General features: G+C 43.3%; 3 protein-coding genes and 1 long non-coding RNA gene across 4 annotated transcripts in view; 2 read left to right on the top strand and 2 right to left on the bottom strand.

The window, feature by feature from the left end:
• The window catches only part of LOC144901837 (uncharacterized), a 31,361-nt gene extending 27,956 nt beyond the window's left edge, over positions 1–3,405 (top strand). The window contains exon 4 of the long non-coding RNA XR_013629925.1: positions 1,820–3,405. This is a non-coding gene — a long non-coding RNA (uncharacterized LOC144901837). The remainder of the gene's footprint in view (positions 1–1,819) is intronic.
• LOC131103445 (phospholipase A2-like) lies at positions 823–2,901 on the bottom strand. The gene is made up of 4 exons (XM_058049736.2): positions 2,722–2,901; positions 1,830–1,998; positions 1,438–1,544; positions 823–1,016 (listed from the first exon to the last, which is right to left on the bottom strand). The coding sequence occupies exons 1-4, from the start codon at positions 2,756–2,758 to the stop codon at positions 871–873; spliced, it is 459 nt and encodes a 152-aa protein (XP_057905719.2). The 5' UTR covers positions 2,759–2,901; the 3' UTR covers positions 823–870.
• A 376-nt stretch (positions 3,406–3,781) lies between the features above and the next one.
• On the top strand, positions 3,782–15,433 carry zc3h7a (zinc finger CCCH-type containing 7A). The gene is made up of 23 exons (XM_058048255.2): positions 3,782–3,939; positions 4,776–4,881; positions 6,420–6,459; positions 6,553–6,756; positions 7,676–7,834; positions 7,969–8,049; positions 8,131–8,184; positions 8,251–8,287; positions 8,375–8,718; positions 8,802–9,054; positions 9,125–9,153; positions 9,228–9,369; positions 9,461–9,619; positions 9,868–10,073; positions 10,976–11,076; positions 11,152–11,333; positions 12,552–12,625; positions 12,706–12,836; positions 12,910–13,015; positions 13,097–13,205; positions 13,278–13,411; positions 14,287–14,450; positions 14,701–15,433. Exons 2-23 carry the CDS (start codon positions 4,814–4,816, stop codon positions 14,888–14,890), a joined length of 2,967 nt encoding a protein of 988 aa, XP_057904238.2. The 5' UTR covers positions 3,782–3,939; positions 4,776–4,813; the 3' UTR covers positions 14,891–15,433.
• rmi2 (RecQ mediated genome instability 2) lies at positions 15,225–16,363 on the bottom strand. Its single transcript, XM_058048273.2, has 2 exons — positions 15,984–16,363; positions 15,225–15,860 (listed from the first exon to the last, which is right to left on the bottom strand). The coding sequence occupies exons 1-2, from the start codon at positions 16,264–16,266 to the stop codon at positions 15,682–15,684; spliced, it is 462 nt and encodes a 153-aa protein (XP_057904256.2). The 5' UTR covers positions 16,267–16,363; the 3' UTR covers positions 15,225–15,681.
• Positions 16,364–16,367: the final 4 nt, after the last annotated feature.

Below are 16,367 nucleotides of genomic sequence, written 5' to 3'. Positions count from 1 at the left end.
TAATAATGCACCTCGTACCGAAGTACAAGTACTGTATGACCATACAGTGACATAATGGGTACCATAGTAACTGTCAATATAGTGATATATATAGCACATCAAGAGTCTTGAACCAATCATGATGTGCTATATATATTCTATATATATATCATATATGGTCATATCACCTTTTACTTCGGTACGAGGTGCATTATTAAAAAAAAAACTAAACTGTATTATGGAAAGCAGGAAGTGAACAAATGTAACAGTTACTGATTGTAAGGATGAAGGATGAAGAGTCTTGAACCAGTCATGATGTGCTATATATATCACTATATTGACACTTACTATGGTACCCATTATGTCATTGTATGGTCATACCACCTCGTACTTCGGTACAAGGTACATTATTAAAAAAAAAACTAACAAAAAAAAACCCTAAACTGTATTATGGAAAGCAGGAAGTGAACAAATGTAACAGTTACTGATTGTAAAAGTACCAGATGGAGGGGTAGGATTTAATAAGCTTTGCTTCTTCCTACTCCTTTTCGGACATGTGGAACTGTGAACTGATTATGTGATGCATTCAATTGTAATCTGATGCATGTTCAAATGAAATAAAACCATTACCATAACATAAGATGGAAATAGTCTGAACACCCCTGATTGAAGTTTGGCGGTGTCTGTCAGCAACCCCTGGTCCAAAACCACACAGAACATGACCCTGGGATGCTATCGAACCTTTGAAAAGACTTTAAAACGCAAATAAACAAACTCCTTATTTGCTAAAAGAAATACGGTTCGAGGGTTTTTGGAAATAAAAATGAAGTCAAGAATCCAATATCAATGTAAGGATGTTTATTGATGATGAATTCCCCTTTATGGCAATCACTATGGATCACATGACTCTTTAGCAGAGCCGCATAACCAATTTGGCCACAGAGCGTAATACCACCTGTAAGGCGCGTCTTTCAGGCATTCGCCGAGGTTTCTGTCACACTCGCACAGTATCTTCTCACACTTGTCTGTCAAACCATCTGCAAAGAACAAAGACATCTGTTATTAAATGCTAAAACGGGCACAACCAAAAGTGTAATTCAAATAGTATTGGTTGAAATGTTCCCTTGGCACACGTTTGGTATTTAAAACACACATTGTTTCAACTTGGCCTGTTGTACAGCGTGTAATAATAGCAGGCGTTGCCTACCACAATTCAGTCCAAGTATTTCAATGGAAAATTTTAGAGTCAAAAAACAATCCGTCCTTGGTTGATCTCTGATTCATAGAAATCATCTTTTTCTGGGGTCAAACTATCATAATCAATAGTGTTGTAAGTGTAAAAATAAGTTAACCACTGTAAAATGAAAACCCATACCACCCATATATCTGGTCTACACCTTCAGATGCTCCAATGGCTAAAGATTATAAAATAAACAAAAAAATAGATTATATAAATACCACAAGACGCCATTTTGTCTTCACACTTCCACTTGTAGCTGTCCTTTTTGGGTTCGCAGCCCTCTTTTTCGGCCTCAGCGTAGCAGCAGTCATGCTTTTGACAGCACCTGGGGAGTGGTGAGTGGCAAAACAAAAAAAAAAAAAATTACCACTTCCACACAGAATGTGAGGCAAACTTATTTTCACTTTATCATGCCATGGCTGACTCCATGGAGTGTGACGGGCAATCTAATGACATGTCTCAATAATGGAACATTACTGACACCTAGTGGCCAGAACTGTACATTTGTCTTTCAGTATGTGTAGCTAATAATACTGTACACCATTTTTGAAAACTGTAACAGAGTTAAAGACGACTCTACTGTTTTTTTTTTTTTTTCAGGAGGACTCACTTGTCGGCCTTGTCTTTCGGCTTCCCGTGGCCTCCCAATCCACAGTAGCAGCCGTAAACGGCATAAGAGAAAAACGGCCTCTCCGTGGTGCACTTGATGATCCCCCCCAGCTCCAGGATGCCTCTTTTGGTCCGCTGGAGTGAAGATGCAGCCTCAATGGCCGCAACCACTGTAATGGACGACAATAGCTCAGTCATTGGAACACAACAGGGCTGCACCCCTAATTGGTAATGGTAATGGTTATATTTCATTTGAACATGCATCAGATTACAATTGAATGCATCACATAATCAGTTCACAGTTCCACATGTCAGAAAGGAGTAGGAAGAAGCAAAGCTTATTAAATCCTACCTCTCCATCTGGTACTTTTACAATCAGTAACTGTTACATTTGTTCACTTCCTGCTTTCCATAATACAGTTTAAGGTTTTTTTGTTGTTGTTGTTGTTTTTTAAATAATGCACCTCGTACTGAGATCATATTTCTCCTCTCTTGTAGAGAAGTATTGGATGACATTTTTAGGTAATTGGTTATTTTTTTAGCCTTATGCATTATTTTAGCTGTTTGAAGATGAACTATATCAGCAAGTTGAAGTATTTGTGATTTTAGAAATAAGGATTTATGAATTATGAATTATCCTTACTGACCTTTTTTGCAGTACATTTAGTGAGTGAAGATTGGTAATATCTACAATATCTACATTGGTCAATACTTAGTGCGGATAGTAATATTTGCCAACATGTTAATAATCAGAACAGTTGTTTGTTTTGTCCACATCTTCTGGAATTCTGCAGGATTTTCGTACAACACCAATGTATTCATGATATTTAACCACACAATTAACAGCCTCCCTGCTTGTTTTCAAAGAGTATAAGTATTTTTTTCCAACTTACCTGCTAAGATGAAAAGTGTGCGGTAAAAGGCAGTCATGGCTGGAGTCAGACACTGCTACTGAGGTGCAGCACGTCTGCACGTCTACACACCATGTGCTGTAACACGGAGTGTTTTCCATCTAAGTCCATGTAGTGTTTGTTAAACAGGGTGGGCTGCATTTCTTTGGCACCCTATAGAGTTCTTGAATGGCACAAACATGTTGACAATGCAAATTAGACATAAGTTAAATTAGTACAGTGAGATCTGAACTGTGACATAATAAGCTAGTCATCTTTTTCAAGCTGTTGTGTAAAGCATTCCATCCATTCCTTAGTCGGTTTAGTTGGCAACTTGTGAGCACCGTATGAAAATGCAATATTTTATCTGATGATGTGTTTTTAGAAGGTATATTTTCAACTCAAGAGGCCATTGTAATACTTGGAGGGGTTTGCTGTCTTGTTTTTTTTTTTCTTTGGTGGAAGTGTAGTTAGATAAGTTAGATGTTACATAAGAAGAGAAGCTTTCATTGCCTCCTTTTATATGCTATAAACATCTCTGTGTCAGTATCTTATTATTACAAAAACATTTTGTTGCATGCATGAAAATAAAATGCTATACATGACCGGTATTGGGAATTGAAAATAACTAAAATAATAATAAAAATACTGTGTGAATGGTTGTGATTGACTGGAAACCAATATAGGATGTACGCTACTTCCTGTCCAATGCCAGCTCACACTTGACCCTTGACAAGCAGTATAAAAAATTGATGAATTGTATTTATTGACATTTATTTTTTGTATGTAGTTTGCATATCTCGACTTAAATTTGATTTTTTATTTCAGTCATTTAATTTCTAGTTTTAATTATTAATATTGTTATTTTTTATTTATTTAAATATTTTTTTATTTATTTTTAGTTTTAATTCATTTTAATTTGTTCAAAAAAAAAAAGATAAACATGAAGGAATCCGTCCATTTCTTTGTGCTGCCCCCAGTGGGGGGAACTGTTGAAATTTGTAATGTTCTTTTCTCACTCTAGGGGGCAGCACTTTGTCACAGTTTGACGTGCTTGTTGTGTTCAACCATAGGAGAAGAAGAAGCAACTAAGGGCAGCCATTGCAGATACTGCACATTTAGCTTAATTATTGTTTTAGCTAATACATAAAAATAAATCAATTTATCCTCACCTCGGTGGCAACAGACTTCGGGGCTTGTTTGACTGAGAGACCAATTAATGTAAGTATGTACTACCGCTCCAGTTAAACAATTTGCCGGCTCCCCGCCATTTATTAAGAAAAGATAAAGAAGTCGCTATTGTCTGCGTAGAGAAAGTAGTTAAACTTGGGAGATGCCTGTGCTTAGTGTACTTCCTTAATACTTAAACCGGATAGTGTCATATCCCTCGTTATGTTTATCCGAGTAGTAAAACGACTTATTTGTGTTGAAAACTATGTGCTAGCAGACGAGGACTGCTAACCATAAATACATACACACGTGTGCTAAATGTCATGCGTCCATCATCGGACACGTCCACGTACGAGCTCTCTTGTGCCGCCTCCGCCATCAAACCTAATGTAACAGCGGCTTGCCGTTGACATCACAGTGTCGTAGTGAATGAGAACAAATCTTCTGGTAGTTTGTCACCCCATAACGTCTACCGGAACAAAGTCAAATGTGGCACCAAGCTGGACGAGCGTAACCTGTCCGAAGCTAACGTCACACCCCCACCTCCTCGGCAGCACATGTTTGTTTTTGTAATTCTTTAATTTCATTCAAATTGTAGGATGAAATGAGGCGTACAGTAGTCAAAATGTTGGGTAGGCGCTTTTATTCAAATTGGCTAGCTAGCAAGCTAGAAGATGCCATTAAAAATCGGCGTAACACTTCCGGTAGCACATGTGTGACGTCACCACTACACGCGGAAGTCCTAAACATGACAGGAAAGCGATAGAGAAGTCATCAGGATGAAAGTGAAACAATACATGGCCACACTTGAGCGTCTTTTGGTGACTCTTGTTGGTTTGTTTAAATAAAAAGTCCGATTTTTTGTTTGTTTGTTTTTGTCTTCTCAGGCAGTGACAGACAGCAGTGGATTCAAGGGAAAGCTGTCATGTCTGGAGTGCATCTGGACAGGAAGAGTCGCTGGCAGGAGATCCAGAAGGGTCTACAGTTTATTCAGTAAGTGTAAACAATGAGCTACAGCTTCACGTTCAGCCTGTACATGCCAGCTGAAGTTGCCGTGGCAACTGAAATGTAAGAAATTGTAGGTTCATTTCCCACAACATGATTTTTGTGTGTTTTTCCTGGGTACTTCATTGTCCTCCCACATCCTGAAAACATACGTGTTAGACATGAACAGTTGTATAATTGCGCCCAGTTGACTGGCAACCAGTCACCCCAGGTTTAATTAGGTGCAAGATAAGAGCTGGTATAAGTGCCGCAACCGAGAGCTCTTTCTATATTTTGAGTACCATATTTAGCGATATGAGAGCCAGTTAACTAAAGCGGAACCTCGGTTTGAGTCATGAATCAGTTCCAGAGGGTTCCACTCATCCTAAAACGGAAACATTTCGGACACTGAAAATTGTTAACACAAAACACATTAGCTAACGCTTTAGTTTTACATGCAAAAACAATAAAAAATATATATATAAATGACGAATGACAGAGATTTAATGGCACTTTTACCTTGACTGACAACTTGGTTGTCCACAAAGATGCCTGTGAGACAATGAGATCCACACGGACGCCACCTTTGTGGTTTGCCATGAGTCATTTATTGAATTTATTCATTCATTCATTTTCTACCACTTTTCCTCACGAGGGTCGCGGGGGTGCTGGAGCCTATCCCAGCTGTCTTCGGGCGAGAGGCGGGGTACACCCTGGACTGGTGGCCAGCCAATCACAGGGCACATATAGACAAACAACCATTCACACTCACATTCATACCTATGGACAATTTGGAGTTGCTAATTAACCTAGCATGTTTTTGGAATGTGGGAGGAAACCGGAGTACCCGGAGAAAACCCACGCATGCACGGGGAGAACATGCAAACTCCACACAGAGATGGCAGAGGGTGGAATTGAACCCTGGTCTCCTAGTTGTGAGGTCTGCGCGCTAACCACTTGTTCACCGTGCAGCCAAATGTATTTATTTAATTTATTTATTGAATTTATCACCTTCAAAAATGCTATCACTCGCCAGTTTCTTTGGCTCAATTGTGGGTTGTTTTGCAGCCGTGTTCAAAAAAAAAAAGTGTTAAGTGTGTTGGTATACGAAGAACTAGAGTCAACCAGGTGACTGAGCTGGGGGACCATGGCCTCCGGTACTGGTGTCCATGCTAACACGATGCTAACACTGACTTTTTTTTTTGATAAAAACGATGTCACCAGCACAGTTGGACTCCTATAGTGTATTAACAGCGCAGTACGCCATATTAATATCTTTAACATTAACTGGAAAATACCCTAAATGTGGTGTACTCTAACCGAGGTACATTTATTAAAACTCTGCAGATACGATGATAACAAAAGACCCTAAAGTCAGTGAAAATAGAGTACCTACACACATGCTAGATTACAACTAAACCTGTGTGGGCTTGAATATGATGTACTGTAATGTTATGCTGTGAAGGATAATGAGTACTATGAAGACATCTGAGTGCTGATTAAACAGAGGAGAATGTTTACAATATGACTATTATTTTTGCTTTTAGATCAACCCTACCTTTTCCTGGAAGTCAGGATAAATATGAAGTAAGTTATGCCCCTATTCCTACAACACTAATCCTTTTACATGATGAATTTAGATGTATTTATGAAACATGTTTGTATCACTTTGTGTTTCAGGTGTTTGTTAAGGATTTAGTTTGGAATCTTTTCGGGGAAGGAAACGACGTTTTTAAAGAAGGCGAATGGACAAAATCCATTGAGATGTACACAGAAGCCTTGAGTATAGCCGACTACGCCGACTCGGAGGACATCTGCGTGGCCAAGGGTTTGCTGGAGAAGCTTTACGCCAATCGAGCCGCCGCATACTTAAGCATTGTCCCGGTAAGTTTGTTGTTGGTATGACACACCATAAGAAGTCCCACAGTCCTAACAGACGCTGAACAATGTCTTCTGTTTACTCACTGCGATTATTCTTACTTGCAAATCAGGAAAGGCAATGCAGTGGAAACTTCTAAATGTGGCTCACCTACACGGAATGCTGCCAATATTGTTGTCGCTTCCGGGAATGTTGAGTAATTGTATTTTGACTCTATTGCATTGCTTAGAATTGGAAGTATTTGAATATGAACTTGACAAAGCAAGCACTTTGTGCTACATTCTATGTATGGAAAGTGCTCTACAAATAAAGTTTGAAGCAAGTAGGTTTTCAAACTTTTTCTTTTCCAGCCCCTGAAATGAACACTAAAATTCAATACATTTAAAATAATGATTATTTTTATAATATAATAATGATTTATTTTTGACTTAAGGCGGTAACGAGCAGCGTACATGAAGTACCATACAACCGTAAGGTGGAATGGTACGCCACAATCATGATTACATATGTTATCATATGTAAATCATAATATTAAACATATTTAACGGCATACACGTCTGACTATGGACAGTTAGACAGTTAATGTATACCGGATGGGAACCTCAGTAATGTATTTAGCAATCAGATTTAGAATACATGCATCATTACACCCTGATGCAGTACTTGGGTGGGACCTTGCTGGATTGGAAGATTCCTCACTTGACTGGGATGAATGTGTCACTGGACAGCGTCATGTCCAGGAAACGTTTGTTTAATCACAGCACGAATAACTAGTGTATCGAAAAAAACGTTCTTTTTCTGTTCTGGCTCTTGTTTTACAAGGCGCTAAAATCACTTCTTTATCTGCACTTTATCACACAATGTATATATAATAAGAGTCATTGTCTCAGTGGGGTGTTTATTTTTCCCCTCCCTTTTTGTCAGGGACTATATGACCAAGCGTTAGAAGACTGTGAAAAGGCCCTTGAGCTGAATGATGGCAACCACAAAGCATTGTACAGAAAAGCCAAGTCTCTAAAGGAAATGGGGAGACATCAAGAGGCCTATGATGCTGTGGCCAAATGCTCTCTAGCTGTGCCTCAGGTAAGATTAAAAAAAAAAAACCTACCTGGAAATGGAAAGGCAGTAAAATGAAAAACAGGCTAAATGAAGTTTTTGCATAGGCAAAGACATAATTCATAATTATTAATCTTGTATTGTTTTTTTTTTTCTCCCAGGATCCCAGTGTTATACAGCTGACTCAGGACCTTGCCAAAGTTTTAGGGTTGAAAATCCGTAAAGCTTATGTCAGGAGTAAGGTGCGTGCCGCCCGCCTTTGGATAAAAATGCAAACGCCTTAATCTGAATGCTAAAAATAGTTACTTTCTGTCCCTTTGCAGCCGGCCTTGAATGTTTTGCGCGGATCGAGTTATCAGGACGGCGCTTGCGATAAGGTAACATTGTACACTTCACAATGATGTCCTCGTAGCCAGGCACGTCATTTCTCTGCGTTTCTCCAGGCGTCCTTGAACTCCTCAGTTGAAGACATAGACATTGGTAAGGTGGAACATTTAGAGAGTTTAAATAGGATAAATGCAGAAGTACAGTGTCGGATAACGACTAAATTTTCCGTGTGTGCTCCAGAAGTGCCTCCGTTGATCCCGGAAAGCAGTGTTGTCGTGCCTGGACCCATCCAGCTTCCGGCGGCTGTGCTCCCGCCGCTGAATGACCCAGCAGCAGCAGCAGCAGCGGATGAGCTTCCACTCACCAACCACAAGCCCCGTACGACCCCGTCAGAGCCTCCGGGCTTTGAGTCTCGCTCCAAATCCGTACCCTTGTCCGCCCCGCTCCCCGTCCCCATGTTTATGAACGGCTGCCGGACTAGTAAACCCCACTCGCTGCTCGATGCCGGTCAAGATTTTGAAGCCGACATCATAGGGGACGACCTGGATGACCTGCTGGACCAGGCTGGCCCCAACACAGCCATGGTCAGTGAGTCGGAAAAAAAAAAACACCACCGCGCCACCTCGGTGGTCTCGCTAAGCGATCCCGTCCGCTCTTCTCTTCTCAGGTCATACCAACAGTGAAGGGTCCTCTTCCTTTGCCAACCAGTATCGCCTCAGCCAGCTCCATGTCGAATCCGCTGCTCATGCTGTCTCACATCAACCCCTTCCTGCACTCCAGCTCCCAGCAGTGCACTGTGAATCTGCCCCCGCTCTATCACCAGTCGGGGTCCACGTCCTATTTCGGCATGAACACTTTTGACACCCTACCCCAAACCATGGATTCTCTGGATAGCCTCTCAATATCGGACTATAAAACCGGTATGATCCTGCATTGTCATGAGGGTGTTAAACTAAGGTGACGCTCACGTGTGTTTTTCTTCATTTTTAGATTTTTCTCCAAGTCCTTTCATGCCACAGGTGACTATTACATGTCTGACCGTGTGACTTGACACGCTTCTCCATGTAATGTTGTTCTTTTATATTTCTAACAGATTAACAACACTGAAACTCCGATGGGAATGGCGGTGGGAATGCCAGAAGTCAAGGCCCCCCCCGCCACCGTCGACCTGGGAAAGAACCCCTTGCAAAAGCACGAATTCAAACAGGCGTGTTCGGTCTGCTACGTCAAAACAGGTGCGACTCAACACGCCGATTGATCGTGGACGATACCGCCTCATCCGCATTGTGCTCTCTCTCTCTCTCTCTCTCTCCCGCCCGCCCACAGGTCCTGGCGTGTTGGACTACACGCTCCACACCGAAGAGCACAAATGCAAAAAGGACGTTTTACTGGGACGGTCGAAGCATTCGCCGGATAAAACGTGGAAACTCATTCGGCCCAGACCAACGAAAAACCAATATGCGGGGCCTTATTACATTTGCAAAGGTACAAGTGATAATGTCAGTTCTTCGTTTGAGGTACTACTCATACACAGTAGTAATACACAAAGACACTTTTGACTCGACTTGACATGTGACCCTGTTAATTGTTTCATGATTGACTGCGGTTGATTTGGTGTCTGATTTGTTCCACTGCACTCATTGATTCTTAACAATGGGACAGTCCAACTTCGGAATTGAACACGTTCAATACCATTCTTTTCTCTCATTTGCATATTGTGATCAACTTCTCAGAGGTGGCGGTCGGTAAGGACTGTCTCTATCCCGGCCATTGCACCTTCGCATACTGTCAAGAGGAACTGGACGTTTGGACGCTGGAGCGAAAAGGCTTCATCTCCAGGGAGCTTCTCTTCGATCCTTTTGGCGCCAGTTCCACCGTGAGGTTGACGGTGCCCAAGATCTTGCAAGAGCACCCCGAGATATTTGTCTTCCTGTGCGGAGTGAGTATGGCCGTACTCGATGGGCGTGTTTGTGATGTACCGTAGCTGGATACAGTGTTGTGACAAAAGAAAAAGGGGGGGGGGGGTCAGCGGCAGGCTTATCTCGGCGAGCGGCGATTCATCACGTTGAATGTGTCGGTGTGTTTGTCTGAGATAGCAGAGCGCAGCTCATATGTCGAGCGTTGGGATTAACGGCCCAGATGAAACACTCGGAAACCATGTTACGTTTACAGTTACAGTAAAGTCTCGTTATATCGATATCGGTTAAAACGAATTACTACTTATTACGATACTATTTTCATTTCCCGGCAAATTTCTAGTCTTTTATGATATAATTAGCTCCGTTAGTACGATACCCGGTTATTATGATAATCCGGTTACTAGGATGCCCTTTTCATCTCCCGCCAGCCAGTTTGGTCTGCTTATATCGATACAAAAGCAGCTTAAATCAATCTTTGCTTAAGGATTTCAATACCAAAAAAGAACACAGCGAACGGCTGCTTCCAGTCAACTTTATTTTTCACACTTCCACCACCAGAGTGCAGCACACACAGCGGAAAACACCCGTCCCTCGCGCCTACCCCTCCGGGTAGCAACACCTTCCCTATCGATAGTTCCGGGGTGAATTATGTCCCGGTAACCGGTAATCACTACAGCGTAAGTTTATTTTTATTTACTGTAGTACAAAATGTATTGTAGTACAAAAGCATGCTAGATACGCAATCCATGAACTCAAGAAAAAAGAGAAGAGAAAATTACATGCCATATCAAAGATCCGCCCACTTTTAATCGGATGATTTAATCGCAGGATCGGATATATGGATAGTCCGGTTATATCGGTATTTTTTCCGACTCCCGAGAATATCGATATAACGAGACTTTACTGTATGTCGTATTCGCAGGTGTGTTTTGACCACAAACCCAGAATAATCAGCAAAACCAATAAAAACGACCCGTCGCTTTGCTCTCACCCGGAGACGAGGCACGACTTTGAAAAACACAAGTAAGTTCCTCACAAAATGTAAGATGATCCGTTATGGATCGTGTGTGATTTGACTGGCTCCGTTGTGTTCCTCAGGTGCCTGGTCCACATTTTAAAGGAGAACACGGTGCGCTACTCCAAAATCCGAATGTTGAACCACCTCTGCCAACTCGACCTGTGTCGGCATGAAGTCCGATACGGCTGCGTGAGGGAGGACGACTGCTTTTACGCCCACAGCCTCATTGAGCTGAAGGTCTGGATGATGCAGCAGGAGTGTGGTAAGATCCCTACCAGATCACATACTCGATATTGTCCCAATATATGTGTACTTCACAGTACACAGCACTTCCTTTGTCCTCTTGGGCATGGCATTAAATGCTTTAATTACAAGAAAAATGCATACTGCATTTTTACACTAATACTTTATACTACAATAGTGTTTACCTAATTCACAATACCCACTCCTTTTAGATCTTTTGGTAAGATCCCTACCAGATCACACACTCAATATTGTCCCAATATATGTGTACTTACCAGTACACAGCACTTCCTTCGTCCTCTTGGGCATGGAATCAAATGCTTTAATTACAAGAAAAATGTGTCCTGCATCTTTACACTACACTAATACGCTAATACACATACAATAGTGTTTACCTAATTCACAATACCCACTACCTTTAGTAATCCCACACTCCAGTTTTTCCTGTTCTCTGTGTCTTGGGTGTCATTTTAGCGCCAAAGGAAAGAAAGCCAACACTTGAAGCTTTGTCTTCAGCGAGGAGACCGGGGTTCAATTCCCACCCTCGGCCATCTCTGTGTGGAGTTTGCATGTTCTCCCCGTCCATGCGTGGGTTTTCGCCGGGTACTCCGGTTTTCCTCCCACATTCCAAAAAAAACATGCTAGGTTAATTGGCGACTCCAAATTGTCCATAGGTATGAATGTGAGTGTGAATGGTTGTTTGTCTATATGTGCCCTGTGATTGGCTGGCGACCAGTCCAGGGTGTACCCCGCCTCTCGCCCGAAGACAGCTGGGATAGGTTCGTGAGGAAAAAGCGGTAGAAAATGAATGAATGAATGAATTAGAGATTTACACAACAAATGTTCTACATACGGGGCGGCACGGCGGTCTAGTAGTTAGCGCACAGACCTCACAGCTAGGAGACCAGGGTTCAATTCCACCCTCTGCCAGTTTGCATGTTCTCCGGGTACTCCGGTTTCCTCCCACATTCCTTCCAGCTTCCTTAGCAAGGCACTTGACATTTTGTCGGTGTGTCTTTCCCCTCAAAGAACCGCAGTTCACCCACTGTCTGCAGCACTCATGCACGCACTGACTTTACCATGCTAGTATTTATCTCACTGCTTGCTTGTGTTGTGTATCCAGACATATATACTGCTAGGTAAGCTGTACACTGACTACTCTATCAATATATTCTTTAGTAATGTTTTATAATGTGTGGATTATTTTTGCAATGCTTAATTAAAGCTCTTGTTGCAGGTATCAGTCATGAAAGTATTGTTCAAGAGGCCACCAAAGTTTGGAATGCAAATATTGCACTGCGGGGCACCCAGGTACTGTAGACCGTGACATCATCAACCTTGTCGCTTGGAGTGCTTTTTGTCTCAGACTCTTCCTTGAATGTCGCCTTCAGTCTCCAGGCCAGAGAAGGTTCGGGCCTCCTAATCTGAAGATGATGTTTGTTTGTAGCCAGTGTTGGAGAAACGGCCAACTAAGCGAAGCCGACAAGAACAAAAAGTATTGCTCAGCCAAGGCGAGACACACGTAAGTTCTCCGTCTCCGTTTGCGCAGGAAGTGACAGGAAGCTGTATTATATCCCTGTTTTTTTTTGTTCCAGGTGGGCCAAAGACAAACGTGTGGTGCTTGTAAGCTCCATTGAAAGGAAAAAGTGGACAATAGTTAGACCCCTTCCTACCAAAAAGCCAATCCCAGCTCAGTTTGAGGTACCCACCCACCCACCCAACAAAAAAAGAACAGGCCACCTTGCAGGCTCACTGTTTTATTTTTGTTGGTTCTTTCTGCAGATTTGCATGCACATAGCAGCTGGCAAGAAGTGCCAGTATGTCGGCAACTGCTCCTTTGCTCACAGCACGGAGGAAAGAGACCTTTGGACCTTCATGAAGGAAACCAACAGTGAGTTAGTTACCCCGAGAATCCCATGAGCAGCTAACGCGACACTGATCATGACATTCCACGCTCGTGCAGTTGCAGACATGGATCAGCTTTACGAGCAGTGGCTGCTGTCTCAGAAGCCGGGCTGGGGCGAGGAGAGCGCCAGTAACTCTGTGAAGGAGAACGGCAAGCAGATCCACATGCCCACGGACTACGTGGAGGAACTGGTGAGCTTATCGTTCCTGGTGATTGACCTGTTACAGCAGTTTTAAAGTCGCTTACATTGGCTCCCCGTCTGCTTCAGGATCCATTTTAAGATTCTCTTACTGGTTTTTAAATGTCTTAACGGCCTTGCACCTTCTTATTTATCTTATCAACCCTCGCAGACCCTGCGGTTCTCCAGTACTGGCCTTTTAACAATACCAAAACCCACAGTGAGGCAGCATTTAGCCACTATGGCCCCCACCTGTGGAACAGCCTGCCGGAGAGCGTCAGGACTGCGGAGACTGTTGATATTTTTAAAATAAGATTAAAGACACACCTTTTTAATTAGGCTTTTAACTAATATTTTTAAACTTTTTATCTTTTTAATCCTATTTTATGCTTTTAGTTTTTAGCTTTTAACTCCAGTATTTCCTCAGAGGGGGGTCCTCCACACTGGGGGCTGTGTGGGGGCTGCTGAGGGGGTGCCATCCTTGGGTCCCTTCGACCCGGCCGGCTGGGGGTTCCTCCCTTTTGATGTGGGGGTTCGCCCATCTGTCGGGGTCGGGGGGCCCGGTGCTGGTGCCCCGATTGGCACAGTCTGCGGCTCTTCCCAGTGTGGATGGCCCCAAAGATGGCGTTTCCTTGATCCTCAGTGCCGTGCCATGTCTCCCTACTGTGTGTGATTGTGTGTGTGTGTTTCTAGTATGGAAGGTAGGAGGGAGGAGCTTTCTTAGTATTTGTTTTTCCTTTTAATTGTGGTAATTGTTTTTTAATTCTGTAAAGCACTTTGTGTTGCATGTCTTTGCAAGAAAAGTGCTCTACAAATAAAGTTGATTTTATTTGATGCGATGAATACAATCAATACCCGTGATGGTTTAATCTTGCCCGCCTCCCGCAGGACGGCAACCATTGTTGGCTCTGCGGTAAGAACTGTAACAGCGAGAAGCAGTGGCAGCAGCACATCACCTCGGAAAAACACAAAGACCGCGTTTTCAACTCCGAGGACGATCAGAACCGCTGGCAGTATCGCTTCCCTACCGGTACTTTCAAAGTCTGCGAAAGGTGAGTTCAAGGCACTTTAGAGAGGATGCGTTTGAGTCCAGTCCTCACCATCTGCAAGTATGACACCTTTCATACTTGGAACACATTTTGCGCTTTAAGTACTCTTTGCTGTTCTGCAGGTACACATTTCTGTGCTTGAGAAAACGCCTCCAGCTGCATACGTAGTATTTGTATTTGTAGTATTTGTCAGTGTAAAACCATTCAAATGCGCACGTTGAAAAGGTATTCAATGACCGGTTTGTCTGTCCAGGTTCCTGGTAGGCACGTGCTTCGAGGACGACTCGTGCAAGCTGGCCCACGGCGAGCAGGAGCTCAGGGAGTGGATGGAGCGGCGGGAAGTGCTTTTGATGAAACTGGCCAAAGCCAGAAAAGACCACCTTATAGCGCCAAACGACAATGACTTTGGAAAATACAGTTTTCTCCTTAAAGACATCAAGTAATGACATGACAACACTAAGAGTCCACACGTGAAGACAAACAGTATTCAAACTTGCGTCCCCCCGGTGGGCGGGGGAAGAGGAAATGGGATCTCGGAGAAGTAGCCTGATCACAGCATGATTTTTAAAGCAGCTCCGGGTCCGATACCCGAGCAGCGTCTGGTTTCTCCACGGGAGCGTAAACCCAGCAACACGAGCTTTGCTACGCACCGCTCAGTAGGACATCCGAAAAGGACGATGGAACCAAGAGCCCCGATCAGACCAGAGTTCCACTCCAGTACACCTCCAGTCTCTTTTCATATGTTTATGACCTCCGTATTTGGCCTTTTTACTAATTACACGCAGACAGCGAAAGCTTATGACATTTATTTTAATCCATCAACATACATCACGTAACAGCTGTCTCATATTACCAGTATAACCAGCACCACACCAAATAAAGTTTTGTTTTTTTTTTGAGTACATCTAAAAAGGTATGTTTGTTTCCTCCTTAACAACCAAAAAAGGCATATTTAGGTTTTTATGGTATTGGAGATCTGGGTTGGAATCAAACTTGCGTCCCTCAATGGGCAGGGAGATGGGATCTCGGAGAAGCATCCAGGAAGTAGCCTGATCACAGCATGACATAGGACATCTCTGGGGAGGGTGCGTGTTTTCTCCTACTTCCTCCCACATTCCCAAGTTAGCATTTTAGGCTAAACTAAATTAACTTCAGATGTGCATGTTTGTGTATATGTGTCCTGTAATTAACTGTATTCCCAGCCAAAAGTCAGCTGGGATAGGCTCCATCCTGCTCAACCAATGAGACCCGCCTTAATTGTCATGGCCAACACCTGCTGCAAGTCCTCCACTTCCAGCTTCCACATCCTCCTATGAAGGTCCGCCTGTTCGGAGAGATCGGCTATCTTCACGGCGCGGATGACTGGCTCCGGGGAGACTTCCTGGACGGCACCCATCACCATCACATATTTACCTACAGGTTCAAGAATGACCGCCATTAAACCGGAAGCTACCCATCACCATCACATATTTACCTACAGGTTCAAGAATGGCCGCCATTAACCGGAAGCTAAGACCTGGAACTAAAACATCTTACCTGAGGACAAACATGGCTTCCCTTTGGGGATACTATTCACGCCGTGGACGGCGAACGTTCCCGTGTCGTCCATGAGCAGTAAACTGTCGAGCTCCAGCTGGACTTCCAGCACCGTGCCCTGCATCCACACCAGCGACACCGGCAGGCAGCGAGCCCGTGTCAGGCCGACGACCCAGCCGGAACCGCTCGGCTCGCCGGACTTTGCTGTTCTCAACTGGCTGGCGAGGACCTTCACTGGCGGGGGACGCTTCCTGTCGCCGGCTGCTTTATCCGGTTTGTCCATTTTTTTAAAATCACATCACTTTTATTTACGTATACTTAAACCTTACACTTCCCGCCTCGGGATGGGCTTCCGTAAACGTCATTACCGGTACGGCTCTTTCG

This window comes from Doryrhamphus excisus, linkage group LG16, assembly GCF_037039965.1.
Source record: "Doryrhamphus excisus strain RoL-2023G ecotype Guam linkage group LG16, RoL_Dexc_Guam_v1.1, whole genome shotgun sequence".
In the NCBI taxonomy this organism is placed as follows: Eukaryota; Metazoa; Chordata; class Actinopteri; order Syngnathiformes; family Syngnathidae; genus Doryrhamphus; species Doryrhamphus excisus.
Note: the sequence above shows the minus strand (reverse complement) of the source record. Positions and strands in the feature narration are given on the sequence as shown.

Excerpts from the sequence above, each read along its gene's own strand:
- rmi2 (XM_058048273.2), bottom strand. The coding sequence starts at position 16,266 with ATGGACAAACCGGATAAAGCAGCCGGCGACAGGAAGCGTCCCCCGCCA. Across the intron at positions 15,861-15,983 it reads GAAGCCATGTTTGTCCTCAG|GTAAATATGTGATGGTGATG; the intron begins GTAAGATGTTTT and ends TTGAACCTGTAG.
- zc3h7a (XM_058048255.2), top strand. The coding sequence starts at position 4,814 with ATGTCTGGAGTGCATCTGGACAGGAAGAGTCGCTGGCAGGAGATCCAG. Across the intron at positions 8,185-8,250 it reads AGGACGGCGCTTGCGATAAG|GCGTCCTTGAACTCCTCAGT; the intron begins GTAACATTGTAC and ends GCGTTTCTCCAG. Across the intron at positions 13,206-13,277 it reads CTTCATGAAGGAAACCAACA|TTGCAGACATGGATCAGCTT; the intron begins GTGAGTTAGTTA and ends ACGCTCGTGCAG.
- LOC131103445 (XM_058049736.2), bottom strand. The coding sequence starts at position 2,758 with ATGACTGCCTTTTACCGCACACTTTTCATCTTAGCAG. Across the intron at positions 1,545-1,829 it reads CCGAAAGACAAGGCCGACAA|GTGCTGTCAAAAGCATGACT; the intron begins GTGAGTCCTCCT and ends ACCACTCCCCAG. Across the intron at positions 1,017-1,437 it reads AGACAAAATGGCGTCTTGTG|ATGGTTTGACAGACAAGTGT; the intron begins GTATTTATATAA and ends TGTTCTTTGCAG.